Here is a 14,418-nt window from a genome sequence, read left to right on the forward strand (position 1 = left end):
CTACCCATGTCTGTTAGGGCTACTTGGTTTATAGTGTTGTTCAAGGGAACTATTTCTTTTTTGATACTCTGTCTGGGTTACGTATATTATTGGAAGTGGGATATTGGAATCTCCTATAGTTATTGTATTGCTATCAATTCACTCTTTAGATCTATTATTTACCTTATATATTTAGGTGCTCTTATGTTGGGTACATATGTATTTATAATCGTAATATCTTCCTGTTGAGTTGACCCTTTTATTATTATATAATGACCTTCTTTTGCCATAGAGATAGTTCTGACTTAGTCTATTCTGTATAAGTAGAGTCACTCCTGCTTTCTTTTGGTTATATTTGCATGGAGTATCTTTTTTCTTTCCTTTTCTTATAGCTTATGTGTGTCCTTAAACACGAAGTGAATCAATTGTTGACAGCATATTGCTGGCTCTTGGTGTATTTTTGTTTGTTTATTCGTACAGTCATTTTATGCCTTTTGATTGAAGAATTCAACCATTTACATTTAATGTAATTATTGATAGGTGAAAGCTTACTCAACATTTTATTCATTCTTTTCTTTCTCTTTGCAGTTGTATTATGCTAGTTATCTTCTCTTGACGTTTTCCTTTATTATTCAATGATTTTCTTTAGTGATCTGTTTGGATCCTTTTCTTTTTATGTTTTACCTGTGTATTACAAGCTTTTATCTTTGTAGTTACCTTGAAATTTGCATAAAGTAGGTTGTAGTTATATACATTTTTTTTTTTTTTGAGGGAGAATCTCGCTCTGTCTCCCAGGCTGGAGTGCAGTGGCACAATCTCGACTCACTGCAAACTTCGACTCCCTGATTCAAGTGATTCTCCTGCCTCAGCCTCCCCAGTAGTTGAGATTACAGGCATGTGCCACCACGAACAGCTAATTTTTGTAGTTTTAGTAGAGATGGGATTTCACCACGTTGGCCAGGATGATTTCGATCTCCTGATCTTGTGATCCACCTGCCTCGGTCCCCAAAGTACTGGGATTACATTTGTGAGCCACTGCGCCTGTCCATATCCATCTATTTTAAGTAGATAACAACTTCAATCACATGTAAAATTCCTACACTTTCGCTATCTCCTCCACACTCTTTGTGTTCTTGTCAGAATTTACTTCTTTTTATATTGTGTTCCTATTAACAAACAGTTGTGTGTATAGTTATTTTTAATATTTTTGTCTTCCAACCTTTAGAAGAAAATGGTCAAAAAAGTAACATACACGTCAACATTACAGTGTTACATCATTCTGTAATTGTGCATACATTTACCTTTACTAGTGAGATTTATGATTTCATATACTTTCATGTGGCTGTTTTATATGTTTTCATTTCAGTTTGAAGAATTTGAAATTCTTTAAACATTTCTTGTAAGGCAGGTCTAGAGGTGATGAACTTCCTCAATTTTTGTTTACTCTGGAAAACTATAATATTCCTTCATCTTTAAATAATAGTTTTGTCAAGTTAGTAATCTTGCTGAGCAGGCTTTTCTCTTTCAGTACTTTAAATATATCATCTCACTATCTCCTGGCTTGCAAGGTTTCTGCTGAGAAATTTGTTTATAGTCTCATAGAGGTTCACTTACATGAGACGTCACTTTTTTCTTGTTGTTTTCTAAAATCTGTTTGTAACTTCTAACAATTTAATTATACTGCATCTTAGTGTAGACCTCGTGGAGTTCAAACTACTTGTGGTTTTTTGTTTTTCCTGAATCTGGAAGTCAGTTTACTTCTCCAGATTTGGGAATTTTTCAGGCATTATTTCTCTAAATAAGCTTTCTGCTCTTTTCTGTCTATCATTTCCTTTTTAAAACTCCCATATTGTGCCTATTGGTTCATTTTATTGTTTTCTATAAACTCCATAGGCTCATTCTACTCTTTTTTTGTTCTTTATTTATCTTCTGTTGGGATAATTGAATGACTTGTCTTTGAGTTTCTTGATGCTTTATTCTACTTGTTCTGTCTGTTGCTGAAATTCTCTATTGTGTTTTTTACTTAATTCATCATATTCTCCAGCTCTAGAAGTTCTGTTTGGTTCTTTTTTTATTTATATTGATGTGTTGAACTTCTCAGTTTATTCATGTATTGTTTTCCTGATTTATTTGAGTTGTCTATTTGTGTTCTCTTAGAGCTTGCCAAGCTTCTTTAAAACAATTATTTTGTTTTATTAGGCAATTTGTAGATCTCTGTGTCTTTGGAGTCAGTTACTGGACATTTTTGTCTTCCTTTTATGATGTCATGTCTCCTTGATTTGTGTTCTGTTTCTTGCATTGGCGAGTACACATTTGAAGAAGAAGTCACTTGTTTCAAAATGTATGGGTTAGCTTCTGTACAAAAAGCCTTTATCTGTAGGTGGGCATAATGGCTGTGGCTTAATAGGGTGTATAATGGGTCCATGGACTTGAAGAGGCATCTGTTCTGGAGGTAGGCAGGTGTGCTAACTCTATGGCACTGACTTACCATTTAATAAGAGTATTTAGATAGACATGGAATAAATATAATTATGAATGTCTGTCTGTAAGAATATATATGCATTATACATGCATATGCTGCTTAGCTTAGCTACTAAGAAATCCTAGGAATAGCAGCCCCCCAAAGCAATGCATCTACAGCCCAGATCTTAATATTTAAACACTCCTCTTCATTAAAAGTAACTAAATCTCTTTGAATTGTTGATTGATACTAGTTATGTGAGCAGAAAAGCTAAATGATAATATTGGACTATATCGTTGTTCCAAAAGAAGTTCTAAGCAATTATGAGAACATACAGGATGTGTCAAAAATGACACAGGAGCAAGCATGAAAAATTTCCTACTGGCCAAATCTTCCATCATTTGAGCATTAAATAAAACACTTACAGTATTTTATTGAATTATCTTATGACTCATTTAATGAATATAAATCCATGAGTATTTACAGACATAGACGCATTTAGGATAACCACACGGGAAGAGAAAGAAGCCTTTTCTTATAGTGAACAGCCAGTTACTGAAAGTAGAGGGGACAATAGATTTATACAAATCACCATTTGGCAACCATCATAATAATAATCAGTTCAGTCAAGAAACATTAATAGATGTTAAAACTTGTTGGTGAAAGCTTGATGAGAAGTAAGATATTTATATAGTTTCAAAATAATTCCTTGGAAAATATTTATTAATCATAAAGCAGCAGAGTGTCTTTACAGTGAATAAAGGTAGAAGCCAGCACTATAATCAAATAACTAAAGTTAACATTTTTTAGAAATCAAACAAATCAAAATCATATACTATTTGATGATATGTAATGGGCAGAACACAGCCATCATTGCTGTGATATTCCTGCCCCAAATATAAAACCTAAAGCTAGTTATTAGTAAGCAGAAGACAAACCCAAATCAAGAAATACTCTTAAAAATAGCTGATCTGTGATCCTCAAAGGTATCAGGGTGGTGAAAATCAAAGAAAGACTGAGGAACTATTCTAGATTAAAGAAGACGAATGAGACACAATTAACTAAATGTAGCCTGTGATCCTAAAGTATGTACTTTTAGTGTGAATAATATTATTAAGACAGTCTGAGAAACTAGAATGTGGTCTGATGAGTTGGTGGTAGTAACCTATTTCTGTTCCTGTTGTGATGGTTGTCTTGTGGTTATAGAGAAGGATGTCCACCTTTGTAGGAGATACACACTTAAAAGTGTTCCAGGGTGATGGGGCATCATGGCTGCAAATTAATCAAATTGGGGAATAAAATATCTTTTTGAATTTTTTTCAACTTTTCTATAAGTTTTATTTTATTTTAAAACAAATAGGAAAGTGCAAAAAAAGTCAGTATTATTGAACAAAATGACAGGATAGAAAAGAATGTGTAAAAGTCTGTATCAACAGATGGAGAAAAAGTGTTTATTGGCCAGGCGTGGTGGCTCACGCCTGTAATCCCAGCACTTTGGGAGGCCGAGGCGGGCGGATCACGAGGTCAGGAGATCGAGACCATCCTGGCTAACATGGTGAAACCCCGTCTCTACTAAAAATACAAAAAAATAGCCGGGTGCGGTGGCGGGCACCTGTAGTCCAAGCTACACGTGGAGGATGGCATGAACCCGGGAGGCAGAGCTTGCAGTGAGCCAAGACTGCGCCACTGCACTCCAGCCTGGGCAACAGAGCGAGACTCTGTCTCAATAAAAAAAAAGTGTTTATTAAAACCCTAAGAACAATTTAACAACTCTTAGTAAGCTATAAATATATTAAATTCTTGTTCCAGTAAAGTATACTTATAAACTACTGGCAGCAAATATTCATAATGATGAAATATTTTGAATTGTTCTTCTTGAGATGACAAATAAAATGAAAATAACCAATAAAACAGTCTCTCACCAGTATTGTTCTGAAGAGAGAGTCTAGTCAACCAGGCAAGAAAAAGAAGTATAAGGTATCATTTGTGCACATGAAGAAATAAAATTATTATTATTTGAAGATAAAAATGTAAAATAATCTATAAATAAGCTGTTTAAATTAATAAGTGACTTTATCAAAGTTTATGTAACAGTAAACATTTTCTTCACTCTCACATGTTTATGGGCTGTCTGTAATTTGGGTGAACAAGGCTGAGTTTGGCAAAAGTGGTGGGTTTGATCTATATTACCCTCCTCTGACTTGGATCAGTATCTGCTCAATTCATTTTCTTTCAATATGGAAAACAGAAGTGCAAGTGGTCCAGCCAGTAGTGGGAGATATGCCGATTAGTCTCCCTGTGGGAAGCAAGTCAGGGGATAGGGAAATACATTTTGTCCATGTACACTCCATCACTTATGAGGTCATGCAAGTTCCACAGCTAAGCCAATGATAATTGAGAAAGGAAATAGCCTTTCATGGAAGTCAGGGAGGAAAGAGTGAATATTTGAGGAAGAGCAATTTATTCTGCCACAGATACAATTTTATGGAGGTGTAACTAGAATATTGCAGATTTACAGAGTATAAAATTTTCAGGTTTTGCAGATACTCTACAAAACAGTTTCCCGAATTGGTTTTACTAATTAATGCTCTTCAATCTCAACAACAAAAGTTATGCTACCCATTTTTTTTCCCTTTAGCCATGGTGGTAGATGTGTAGTAATTTCAGTTTGCATTTTTCTGATGTCCAATGTAGTTGAACACCTTTTTATATATCAGAGGTCATTTGAAGGTATTGTCTCTTGGTGAAGTAATGGTTCAACTCTTTGTTTTATTATTGAGTTGTATAAGATAACTAATACTAGTATAAGATAACAAAACTCTTTACTCTTCTACATCAGAATTCGACCTTATGTTAAAATGTCTAGTTTTGTTCTCCTGGTAACCTGATAAACTGATATGTATCAAGGACATTATAAGAACCATTGCTTATGATAAAAGTGGCTCCTGGTTAGTACATTGCATCTGGACAGAGAGAAGCCAAATGAGATGTGATCTAGCTACTTCTGTTGATGACCCAGAGAAGAGAAATGAAAAAGTATATTTAGAGACCAGTGACATCAGCCCAGAGATGCAGCCCATGTGGTACAGGTCAGAGACAGCCAAAAGATAGGCTCACAGAATATGTCTATGGGAATCAAGTTGTTAATTGCAATGGGGAAAAAATAACACAAAAAATGAGTCTTAGACTTCCACCGGCTAGGATGTGGATGTTATTAATGGCTGCAGGCCACCTAAGTGCACAGATTTATATGAGTGCAGAAAGAAAGGGCATATGGTCCACTTTTATGCACACATCATTTCTGCAGGAGAAAAGCTGTGTAATAATTGATCTTTCTCTTTTCTTCTTTCTCCTTCATACTTTCAATTAAATACATGATATACACACATATAATGAAAATAAATGAGGATAAATGCAAAACAGCATTCTGTGCAATGAAACAATTTGTTAAAAAATAAAGACATAGTAAAATAATTAAGAAATGTAATGATAATGTGATATGAAGAAATACACTTACTATCAATTGTGAGACATTCTATGAGCTTTTGGATAATTAAATTGAAACGTGTTGGATCCCTATTTGTGGTAATACCCACAGCCGTGGTCAGAGCCACAGCCACAGCACCAGCCACCGTAGTATTTTCCATATAGGGGATTGTGGCAAGAGTTAAGGTTTGGTTGAGAAACTAAGAATCCATTTCCTGAGTTCAACAGTTGCCATCTGCAAATAGGTTTTTATGCATCACCAGTAGAAGGTGGGGATCTTAAACTAGAGAAAGTTTGGCTTCATATTTCAGATTAATTTGTATTTCATATTGGAAAACATCCACATGCATTCATTTATGTATCATCTGTAACTACTTTCCCACTACAATGGCAGAGTTGAGTAGTTAAGACACAGACCACATGGCCTGCAAAAAATCTAAACTATTTGTTGTCTAGCTCTTTTCAGAGCAAGTTTGCCTTCCCCTGGTTGATCTATCAAACCAGACATATTGGTTAGATACAGACAGAACCAGAAGTGCTGGATTATAGAAGATATGACTAAACAGTTTTCTAAAATTCAATTATTTACCTCTTGTTCCACTATTCACTATACTTTTGTGTTTTCTGTCTCTTTCAGCATCAGTGACTTGTTACAGTCTGTTGCAATATGGCCATATGTATTACTTTCATTTTCTTAAATAGGCCTAGAACCTTAGAGCTGGCTATTTCTGTACTCCGGTCTTTCATGCTATACTTGTTGTTGTATCTCATTTTCCATATATAAACCTTAAAATAAATTATGATTATTATTTGTACACAATTGATATTAATTTATATTTTCAACTAATTTTACTCTTTTGTGAATGTCTACATTTTTTCTGTGTAACTTTTCTTCTTCCTAAACAACTCCTTTGTTTCTTATAATTTATACTTGTAAAATAGATTTTCTCACTATGGTTTTATCTGAAGATTTTCATTTTAATTTATTTTAAAATGTTATTTGTATATTTATTAATATATTATTTATTTTGTTTTATTATCTGTATGCTTTTGATTGCATGAAATTCTAGATTGGTGCTTATTTGTAATACATCCTTAAAATGTCATTACATTTTTCTTAAACTTCCTTTGTTTCTTTTAAGGAGTCTGCTGTCGGCCTTTTTGTTACTCTTTGTAGGCAATGTGTTTGCTTTCTCTGGCTAAGTAAGTATTTTGGTTTTGCATTTAATTTTTAGCTATTGAGTTACTCCTAGATGTGACTTGAATTATTTTCATTCTTGGAAGTGCAGAGCTTTTATAATACATAGGGTGATGTCTTTAAACAGTTTTGAAAAAGTATGTTTTATTTTCTTTTCCAAAAATGGCTTCTGTCACACTTTCCTGCTGAACTCCAATTACATGTATGTTTACTATTCATGAGGCCTGACATCTTTAAACTGTCTTCAATATTTTACATTCTGTTTTTTATCTTTGCTTCAGTCACGCAGTTTTTATCAACCTAAGTTAAAGCTTAATAATTTAGATTTTCTGTAACTAAATCTATTGAGTTTTTAATCACATTACTAACTAGAATTTAAATTTGATTACTTGGCGATTTTTTTCTATTTTGTTATTTATTTATTTAAAGACAGGGTCTCACTCTGTCTGTCACACAGGCTCCTGAGTTCAAGAGATCCTTCTGCCTCACCTCCTGAATAGCCAGGACTACAGCCACATGCCACCATGCCTGGCTAATTTTCTAAATTTCTTATAGAGATGGGGTCTCACTATGTTGCCAAGGCTGGTCTTGAACTCCTGACCTCAAGCAATCCTGCCTCCGCCTGTAGAGGATATTCCTTTGTGTCTTTTAGTTAAGGGTACTTCTTCTTGACAGGTCCTGAACTCGTGACTATTTCCTCCTTATCACTTTGATATGGACTTGTGTCTTCTTTTCAAATGTTTCTTATTCTCTTAGGAAACTGAACCTTGCAACTTCAAAATCTGGAAAATATCTCAAGGAGAAACTTGGCTCACTGTTAAGCTCAGTATTCTCTCAGTACGTTGTTTTTTGAGACGGAGTCTCGCTCTGTCGCCCAGGCTGGAGTGCAATGGTGCGATCTCGGTTCACTGCAAGCTCCGCCTCCCGGGTTCACGCCATTCTCCTGCCTCAGCCTCCTAAGTAGCTGGGACTACAGGCGCCCGCCACCACGCCCCACTAATTTTTTTGTGTTTTTAGTAGAGATGGGGTTTCACTGTGTTATCCAGGATGGTCTCGATCTCCTGACCTCATGATCCACTCACCTTGGCCTCCCAAAGTGCTGGGATTACAGGCATAAGCCACCGCTCCCGGCAAAATTTGGTATAATTTAAAGCACTATTTGGCTGCCATGTTGATAAGCCAGAATGTCATTATTAGTGCTGACATGTTCAACATAATGCCTCGTCATTCTTTATATATATATTCTTATACACATATATATGAAAATATGAATATTTAGAATGTTTGTCTCTACACACACATATATTAAAAGCATGCTTTGATATTATAAGATTCTACATTGACATTTGTAATCCATCCTTAAAATGTTATCACATTTTTTCATCATTAAATGTGTTCATATATATAAATATATAAATTGAGAAACATTTCACTGAGGTAGAGCCCTAGTTGATATATTCCAATCACTGGTGTTGCAAAAGACACAAGCCGTACAATTATGTAGAATTTTAAATTCTCTGATGTGAAATACAACTATTGTTGGAGAAAGTAGCCATTTTTTAGACTGACAGCATAAGCCAACAGAAATGATACAAGAGATTACAGGACATGTGTATATATATTCATATGTTACATGAGCAGTGTTAGAAAAGAGCTGCTTCTCTCTCTCTCTCTCCCTCCCCCTCCTGCAAACAGCCACACACACGTGACTAATTGCACACAAATACAAACCTGTGTGCCAAACTAATGGTGATAATTTAGTAGAACTGTAGCAAATTTAATCAAATTTTACATGGTGTTATAAAGATAATACAATAACAAAAGAAAAACTTTTCTATAAACTATCACACAATCCAATTGGTAATGCTGAATAAAATTGGCCATGTTGAATTTCATTTATTTTTCTCAGACAGTTTAATGTATAGTTGGTATTTTTGAAAACATTTAAAAATTTATCATGTGAAGACACTTGGAGATAGTGCCAGTAAAAGAGACGGTTATGCCAATAAGCTAAGCAGCCCCGGATTCCTTAGTAGAAGCTATAGGACCAGCATCTTCTACAGCACAGTGAGGGGCAGCAGCTGTAACCATGGCCACCATAACCACAACAGTAGCCACGGCCATAACCACAGCCCAGGCCACTGTAGCGATAGCCCAGGCCACAGTAGCAGTTGTCACAGTAGCACATTATATTAGGAATGGAGTGTTCAGTTGAGGATCAGGAAGTAGGTGTCTTTTGTGTGGATGTCCCCATCTGCCAAGTTGCTTTTTCTACGCCCTCGGTGGGTGGAGAAAATCACATGCGGTGCAGTGTCACGGATCTTATTCATTCACTTCAGACGACATCATGATTCCCTTAATTATTGGCACAACAAGGCCCTCATAACTGAGATAATTTGGTTCCTACATCAGAATTCCATGATCAATTTATGGACCTTTAAAATGAAATTTTTATTCTATTTTCAAGGTTCTGAATCACTCTGTAGCCTGTTGAGTACATGTGATTTGATGACATGGTGTGATGCAAATAATGAAAATCGGTATCCCATTTGTTTTGTTCTGTTTTATTTCCATTCCTCCATAGGAATAAGTTTTTGTTTGCTTTTTTCACTTATGTGTGTGCCTTTTCCTTTTATATGTATTACTTCAATCTTTTCTCAAAATAAATGAGCATTTTACGGACAGAAACTGTGTACACTCCATGCTTCCTTTTGTCATCCCTTATGAATGTGCCCGAGATGTAACTGTAAAACACACCATGGTTAAGTGGGTGCTCCATCCTCAACTCTTGTGTCTTCTTTCCGGGGGTCATGTTTGTGCTCACAGATGCCCTGGCTACAGCAGTGACATGTCTCTTAAAAGTATATGGGTAGCATCAGAGGGACCAAAAGGTGACACATTCCTTTTTTGTTTCCTCAGATTTTAGCTGTTACCTGAAGTATTGGTGGAAATGGAAATCCTACGGTCGTGGAAAGACTTTTGTGTTGTTGTTGTTTGGTTTAAAATAGTTAATGAAATTCACTAAATTGTAATTCATATACAACAAATTAGACCTATTTTCAGAGTACAGGTCAATAAGTTTGACGGTCGAAGAGAGAGATCAATATAAATTATGTATCATCACTCCAAATATAGCTATTGGGAGCTTTCATAAGAGGGAAGAAACTTCTCCTCTGATTTTATAGTTGCTGAACTCAGGTTTCCTCTGATCCCCCAAATACTGCCAGTTATACACTAAACATTTTGAGGCAGTGAACACTGGACATAATTATCACTGAACATCGAAACTAGTGATGGGTGCATAGGTATGATGAAAAATCTTGCTTTTCCCCCATGCTTCCAATTAAGATCATTTGAGACTTCAGAGAGAAATTCACATAGCTTTGCCAGCCTCTTTCACTCATCTGGTGTTACTTATTTGTTACGAACCATGTGCCAATCATTTTAAGACAATATGTTATGTGACATCTAGTATTGTTCTTGTGTCTCCTCTTGTCACTTGCTTTCTCATCTATAGCATGAGATGCTTTTTCTTTTGAAATTTGGAAATAAATGAGCATTTTTCTTCATCAGGTCACATATATATCTAGTGTTATATGTATTGCATATTTCTTCAAATAATTAAGCTAGATGTTCAGGTAGCCAAATGATGCTTAGCACCTATGTTGATCACTCAGAATTTCACTAATAGTATTGAGTTTTTAAATCCAATGATGGCTAAACCACTATTGGGAAAACATTGTAATTTATTAAAATCAAATAGAAAATTTTGAAGCATCTTTTGCCTAAGTAATATCTTATTGCATAAGATTCTGTTGTCTCATTGCCATTTCCCAATGTATGGGGATTCTTAAGAACAAGTGTAATAAATGGACACATTTACTGTTTGGGGATTTCAAAATAAAAATAAAGGAGCTGTCAGATGTGAAGAACAGTGGAATAAGAGGGAGACAGTGACTCAGTGCATTCAACACTGTCCTGGTGAGCTGGTGAGCAACAGATCCTTTCCAGAGAATTTTAACATCAAATATCAGGCAGTCAGCAGTCACTTGACAGGGAATTCTAGCTATACTCTACAGGTCAACCAGATGACGTGAGGTGTGAAGAGTGAATTACCTCTCTTTTGAGGCACAGTGCTAAGTAATTCAGCCAAATCTTAGGGTGTTGAGAAATAGACAAACCCAGGGGTTGTTATATATAGTGATAGGAAAAAGACTATTTTGCTGGGCAAAAATATCATTAAAAATGTTCTTAAATGGATGTAAATTGGAAGTCTGACCAAATGTAGCACTGGCTGCTGAATCACATAAAAACTGGATTACACATGACCTTAGGTAAAAGGAACTGATGTTTAGATCCTTAAATTTTCAGAGCCATTAAAACTGCAGGAGATATCAAAATCTCTCTATTCCTCTCTCTCTCTGTCTCTCACTGCTTCACTCTGATAAATGCATACACACATGCACACAAACAGAAAAAGCAAAAATAATAGAGAGAAATTAATATAAGTATAATAAACAAAATTTACAGGAGCATAGCAAATTTATTTTCATACTGCTATGAAGATACTACCAGAGACTGTGTAATTTACAAAGGAAGTTTAATTGACTCATAGCTCCGCATGGCTGGGGAAGCCTCAGGAAACTTACAATCATGGCAGAAGGCAGAGGAGAAGGGAATTCCTTCTTAACAAGGTGACAAGAAAGAGAGATTGAGACAGTGTAAAGGAGGAACTGTCAAACACTTATAAAACCATCAGATCTTCTGAGAACTCACTCACTCACATGAGAATAACATGGGGAAAAAACTGCTCCCATAATCCAATCACCTCCCATCAGGTCCCTCCCTTGATACGTGGGGATTATGGGATTACAGTTCAAGATGAGATCTGGGTGGAGACAAAGAGCCAAATCATATCTAGCATACATTTTAACATAAACTTTATTTTCTCATATGAAATATATGAAAAGAACATATAGGCCAGGCACAGTGGCTCATACCTGTAATCCCAGCACTTTGGGAGGCTGAGGCCGGCAGATCACCTGAGGTCAGGAGTTTAAGACCAGCCAAACCAACATGGTAAAACCCCATTTCTACTGAAAATACAAAGAAATTAGCCAGGCGTGGTGGTGGCAGGCGCCTGTAATCTCAGCTACTCAGGAGGATGAGGCAGGAGAATTGTTTGAATCCAGGAGGCAGAGGTTACAGTGAGCCTAGATCGTGCCACTGCACTCCAGCCTGGGTGACAAGACAAGAGAGACACTCTGTCTAAAAAAAAGAAAAAAGAAAAAGAAAAAGAAAAGAATATATATGAAGAGGAATAATGTCAATCCAAAATAAAGAGTATAACTTTTCTGTAAATTATAAGACATCCCATTGATTTCAGTTCATCAAAATATAGTATGCTGAATTTGAATTACATTTTTTTTTTTGTAGTTAGAGATGAAATTAGTATTTCCAATGTGGGTATGGAGGAGGAGTCAGGAAGCACAAAAGGAAGAGTCCAGCAGGTTGAGTTGCTCAAGGGAAACCCTGACAGAGTCTGTACGGCCAGAATATCATACTGCTAGAACCAGCCCCGAACCAGGGACAAGGCATCAGAGAGTTGCCATTTCAGCTCATGGTGTCCGAAATGGAAAGTTCAGTAAAGAGAAGGGACTCTGTTTCTTCAGACTGAATGTCACCAATCACGCAGTTCAGGGACTTTTCAATCATCTGTTGTTGGTTGCGCAAGCCATGAATGGTGCTGACCTTATAATTCAGACTAATCACTCAAATAAAATGCTAGCAGCTAACTTACATTTGAACTTAAGTATCCTTGTAGGTAATGTATTAATGTATTTTTCACTTGTGTTAACAAGTAATTACAACTTATTCTTTTTAAGGGTATTTTAGTATAGCCCAATCTTATTGGTATTGTATTAGCCCAAAAAAATTATCTTTTTCCACCAAAAAAGTTACCATTATCTACATAACATAGAAGTTGTTGATGGAAAAGTTGTAAGAGTTGGTTGATGGAAAAGAGCTGCCCAAGCCCGAATTCTCCATGTCCCCTGCAAGCAGATTTGGTAAGGTAGTGCCTTTATATACAATGTCATCATTTGGACAATGAGACTCTGGACATGGATATCGGTATATGTGCACACAGTTTCCATTTATCTTATGCTCCCAATTGAGTTAATGTAATTCATTAAAATAACATAGTTTTTTATGTTCCATCATCTAAGCAAATGACATTTCATCATTTAAGTGATATTTATTGAGGGCCTACTATGTGCCAATCCCTTTTAAGACAATGGAATATATTACTTCTATTATTGTGATAACGTGTCCCAGTAGGATGTTTTCTCATTGATAGCATCATGTGCTATAAGATGTAGCAATGTTGCAAATTTTCACTTGAAAATATTGAAGTATCCCAAAAGAGGTATATTCAATTGAATTATTTTAATTGAATATATCCAAAGTTGGAATGATGAACAGATACCTCTGAAACAATTACATCAGGACAATAGGGCTCTAAATCCCCATAACAAATGAAAGTATAACACATGGTTGGAATCTGCCAATAAAGTAGTCATTTCATCTAAGGTATTTGAGTCAACAAATACTAAGATAATAGGTTCACAAATAAAAGATAAATTGCACACAATATAGTAAATTCACTCAGACCTATTCAAACACTGACACTAAAACCAAAAAGAGTGAGAATAAAACACAAGGTATTTTTATAGAGAAACAGAAATATGCATGATGTTGGACTAGTCTAAACATCGTTGTCATCTTGGGATGCTCCGAAGATGGTGTTCTTTCTTTTCCTCATATTTTCTTCTTTCCCATTCCATTTGCCAACACACCAAGATGCAAACACTCACATGCACAGTAAACATAATTAAAATGCAACAAATCAATATATTTTCAATGAGATGTTTATTAAAAGAAATTTTATATATTCTCACATAAGTTGATCAAAAATCAACCATTAATGATGGTACAATAGCAAAACAAAGCGTTTAAAAAAATCTGTGAAACATGTCAAATGATTTCAATAACTCTAGATGAGGCTTGCAGAATCTGACCTATTTTTTCTTCCAGATACTTAAGGATGCTGTTGACATTTTACAATAGAAAAATGAATTACTCATATGAAGAATTATAAAGGCAGATTTAGGAAGTCCATGTGGAAGAGACCACTAGGTTGAGTTGCCAGATATTTCTCAGTAGAAGCCACAGGACCTGTATCTTCCATAGCAAGATGGGCGGCTGCAGCCATATCCATAGCCACCATAGCCAT

At 35.6% G+C, this 14,418-nt stretch overlaps 1 protein-coding gene across 1 annotated transcript in view; it reads right to left on the reverse strand.

The window, feature by feature from the left end:
- LOC108544997 (keratin-associated protein 20-3-like) overlaps positions 1-14,418 on the reverse strand; it is a 28,259-nt gene extending 13,841 nt beyond the window's left edge. The window contains exon 1 of the mRNA XM_017896409.1: positions 14,332-14,418. Within this exon, the coding sequence (XP_017751898.1) occupies positions 14,332-14,418 (87 nt within the window). The remainder of the gene's footprint in view (positions 1-14,331) is intronic.

Source organism: Rhinopithecus bieti, unplaced genomic scaffold (assembly GCF_001698545.2).
Source record: "Rhinopithecus bieti isolate Rb0 unplaced genomic scaffold, ASM169854v2 scaffold_28524, whole genome shotgun sequence".
In the NCBI taxonomy this organism is placed as follows: domain Eukaryota; kingdom Metazoa; phylum Chordata; class Mammalia; order Primates; family Cercopithecidae; genus Rhinopithecus; species Rhinopithecus bieti.